At 33.9% G+C, this 4,325-nt stretch overlaps 1 protein-coding gene across 1 annotated transcript in view; it reads right to left on the bottom strand.

The window, feature by feature from the left end:
- Positions 1 to 4,325, bottom strand: part of PCMTD1 (protein-L-isoaspartate (D-aspartate) O-methyltransferase domain containing 1) — an 85,775-nt gene that overhangs the window by 30,720 nt on the left and 50,730 nt on the right. Inside the window, exon 3 of the mRNA XM_003793704.3 lies at positions 2,767 to 2,869. Within this exon, the coding sequence (XP_003793752.1) occupies positions 2,767 to 2,869 (103 nt within the window). The remainder of the gene's footprint in view (positions 1 to 2,766; positions 2,870 to 4,325) is intronic.

Here is a 4,325-nt window from a genome sequence, read left to right as displayed (position 1 = left end):
AATAGAAAAACTGAGGGAAGAGGATTGCTTGAGCTCAAGTTGGATATTGCTGTGAGCTGTGACACCACAGCACACTACCTAGGGCAACAGCTTGACAGCATTCATTTTAAAAAAAAAAAAAAAAAAAAAGAAGAAGAAGAAGAAAAAAGAAATCATCGAAATACATGTAAGATAGGAAAAAAATATTTGATCTTTATAATTTGTCACAAAAACCAAATTATATAAAAAGAACACACTGGATCCAACAACTTACTACTTTATACAAAATGAAACATTTTATAATATCGGCTACTCTTTGTATACAAGGCATTTTACAGTTTTTGACCAGGGCCAGGTTTGAACCTGCCACCTCCAGTATTTGGGACAGGCGCCCTACTCCTTTGAGCCACAGGCGCTGCCCAACAAGGTATTTTATAATTTGAAACACGTAACAGTAATCTGTTGGCATACTGTTTGAAAACTAGCAAAATAAAATATTCAATAACTGTCTTCCTCAGACTAAAAGGATCAGTTTGAAGAATAAGTGATAACACTTCAGAAACACGTATATTACAAGGCCTAATTATTATCACAAAACAAGACCACTAAAAATTATAGAGAAACATTTAGATCAGTCATGTCACTGTATTTTATGATTCATTTTTAAAATGACAAACCTGTATAATACAGAAACAACAAAAATAAAGTTCAAGAAATATAAGCTAAGGAAATTTGTTAATCTTACAATTATAGGAAAACAATTTTAGAATACTTTAAAAAACTGAAACTCTTAAGTATTATCTTCAAACATGGAGTAACAGATTAATACTTAAATTATATTAGCATATAAATGCTTTAAATCATGACATTTTACTCTTTCCCAGGACTATACACTTGTCACCAATAAACTAGAGCTGTATAGATACTTGTACACAGTTGTTTCAGTGTATCAAAGTTCTTCCTTGAGTCTATTTTACCCAATTAATGACCCCAAATTGAATTATCTGTTTTCATGTATTAATAGGTAAAATGTATTAGTAACTATTATACAACAGATCTTGTCACAGACCTTAAACATTTGCTTTTGCTGATTAAACCTTTATATTTTCTAAGTTCAAATGTATTTAAAAGTCCTTATGTATACATTGTTTTAACATCAAAACAAATAATAAAAATTAAATTCAACAAAATCATAAGATAATTCTATTAACTATGTTAAAAAAAAAAGTCCACATCTTACTCATTACCATGCTAGTAATTAAGACAGAGAAATGATAAAGACACAAAGAGATGCTAAAATTGAATTCCAATCTCGTACCAAATAACTTAGACTGAAAACTTTTATAACTATTTTCTCAAAAACAGAATATGAACCAACATAGTAACCACTTGAAAATGAGTTAAAATGAATTAAATGCTACTTATAAAGACAAGCTTAAATAATGGATAGTGTTCAGTAAATTGATGCAGAAAATTCAAGTGACCTGCTCAAATCCATTGGGTTACAGAAAAAAAAAAAAAAAATACCTGAACATTTTCAACTCCCTTACGCCTGTCTGACTGAGGTCTTTAACAATCCAGTCATAATCACACCTAGGTAAAAAACAAAACCTCATCTTTTCTCTAAGCACTGAAAATTTTCCTATAGCACATGAGTTTTCAGCCAATCTAATTGCCACTCACCAGAGAATAAATACATACTGGCAAGGGTAAAGGCAAATGAAATAAAAGTGCCAGGGGAAGGGGAAGAGGGTCAGAGAAAGGGAGGAGAAAGGAAGCTCTACTCTTCTGGAGATATTTGCGACATTTACGAGGTCTTCCTGGCTGGCTGTCTCATGGCACTGTCCCTCAACCTAGTTCTGGAAAACTTTCAGTTCTGGTCCAGACACCCTAATGATTCTCACCTTGATGGTCATGGCCTGGGACGGAGGATGAGTGAGAGCACCCACTCCCAACAAGCCAACTGGGAACTCTGAATGTTTTTGCAGTAAAACTTTGCTAAAGTGACTGTATTCTAAACTGTACTTCTCCTTTTTAAGGCCTTACCACTTTGAAAATAAGACAAGTCACACACACACAAAAATAAGACACATAAAAGCTTTCTAAATGTTACGTAATTTCAGAGTTGATGGATCTCAGCATAAAAACCCCTACTCCATAGCATTATCAATGTAAATTTTAGCAAGATTATACATCAAATACACTTTCCCTGCCAGCCCAAGGACCAAATCCTCTGCAATATTTCTTCTAAGTGTAAGTACGAGTTCATAACAATGGTTTTATACAAATTTCTCAAAAACAATCCTATCACAAGATATACCAATGTATTTCTATTAAAATTTCTTCTGGATATATTATAAAGTAGCTGAATATTTTTTAAAAAGTTCTTTGTATAGTGACAGGTACCACCCTTGGGCTACAACTTAAGAGGCAGAATTACTAAACTACTATCCAGAAGTACAGAACCAGTAGTGGAAAAGTACTGCATCACAAGCACCTCTCCATCTGATCTCCAGAAAAGATACTTGCATGATGCTTAATGAATGGAATATTGCTACTATCAAAATGGTAGTAAAATAAAATTATCAAATAAAGGTTATTTATAACTTACTATAGAATGATATGGAATAAAAATTACAGCATAGAATTGTCTTAATTTTTTCTCATTTTATAGTGCATGGATTTTTGCTACAATTGAGCAATTTAGGACCAATAACAGTACTCAAGAACAGCCATTTTACATATACTAAGCACTTTCAAACAAAAACTACAGATAGGAATACTTACTTATCAAAGCTATCGCTATTTTTGATGAAGCTCTCCAATTTTTCCTTGGCATATTCCACCACATCTGAATGAAGCTCAATCCCATGATTTATTCCAAAAGGACCTGCAATTATAGCAGCATTTTTATGAAATACTTTTTTATTAAATCATAGCTGTATACATTAATGCAATCATGGGGTATAGTGTGGTGTTTCCATATACAATTTGAAATATTTTCATCAAACTGCTTGACTTAGCCTTCATGTCATTTACCTAGTTATTGTGTCCTGAAATTCCTTTATTAGGTATATATAATAATCCAGAAAACCAAAAATCACATTACGATAAAGATATTTGTATCAGAATGTTTATTGCAGCCCAATTCATAATTACTAGGTCATGGAAGACGCCCAAGTGCCCATTGATACACGAATGGATCAATAAATTGTAGTATATGTATACCGTGGAATACTACACAGCCATAAAGAAAGATGGAGACTTTACCTCCTTCATGTTTACATGAAATACATTAAGATGTGTCCTTACAGAGCTCTTTTAGTTTCTGCTCATTTATCTGTTACAAGAGCATTTAAAGAAGCCTTGAAATATGCAAACACTTCTGCCAGGGGACTTAAAAGCTGAATGGCAATCTATCCACATTGCTTTAATGTAAGAAAGGGAAAAAACAATGTAACAGTTCACTTGCATTTTCTACAAGAATATTATACATAAGGTTGAAACCTACAGAGTTCCCCAAGGGAGCAGCTTGATGGACACAGCTGAAAATAATAATCATATTTCCATATGAAATTTAAGTTCTTTACCACTATTTTCATTTATTATTTGCTTAAAATTTGTTAATTCTAAATTGTCTGAAATCTTGAGAGGTTCTCTCACACGGAGAATGTTGTATATATATGACTCAAAGAATCTGTACTCTCAGCCAGCAAACCCTAAATTCCTCAAGGGCCAAGATCACATCTGTGCTTTTCAAAGCTTCCAGTGGTCTAGCAAAACGTGGCTATCAGGCAGCAGAGAGGATCTGCCTCTCATCTTCCAGAACACTTCTCTTGATATTTCTTAACATGAGCATAGATGGGATAACCTCCTTGGAACTCTTTCAACAGGAGACAGCTTTCTCAACACCTAGGGATAATTTTGGGCTGGCACACATCCCCAGTATTGTACCAGCTCACTAAGAACAAGGACTCAGGTTCTTAAGGTGACTCTACTTCATGCTCCACACAGAACACTCTAGCTATTTTAGTTCCTTCTCTACTTACACAACTGAGCCAACTAAGTTTTCCAATTAACATTTTTGTTTTACTATATTTTGAGATTGGTCTCTTAAGAAAAAGATTGTGTTATTTATTTTCAATTTCTTTAGGAAATGCTTAACTGGATGTGCCTTCCACTAAATGTCTAAAAATATAGTACATATTAGGCCAGGCACAGTAGCTCATACCTGTAATCCTAGCACTCTGGGAGTCTGTGTTGGGTGGATTGCTTGAGTGCAGGAGTTTGAGACCAGCCTGAGCCAGAGCAAGACCCCCACCCCATCTCAAAAAAAAAAAAAAAAA

This window comes from Otolemur garnettii, unplaced genomic scaffold (assembly GCF_000181295.1).
Source record: "Otolemur garnettii isolate 467f Iridium unplaced genomic scaffold, OtoGar3 scaffold00071, whole genome shotgun sequence".
Lineage (NCBI taxonomy): Eukaryota > Metazoa > Chordata > Mammalia > Primates > Galagidae > Otolemur > Otolemur garnettii.
The sequence above is the reverse complement of the archived record's forward strand: the minus strand, read 5'-3'. Positions and strand labels throughout refer to the sequence as shown.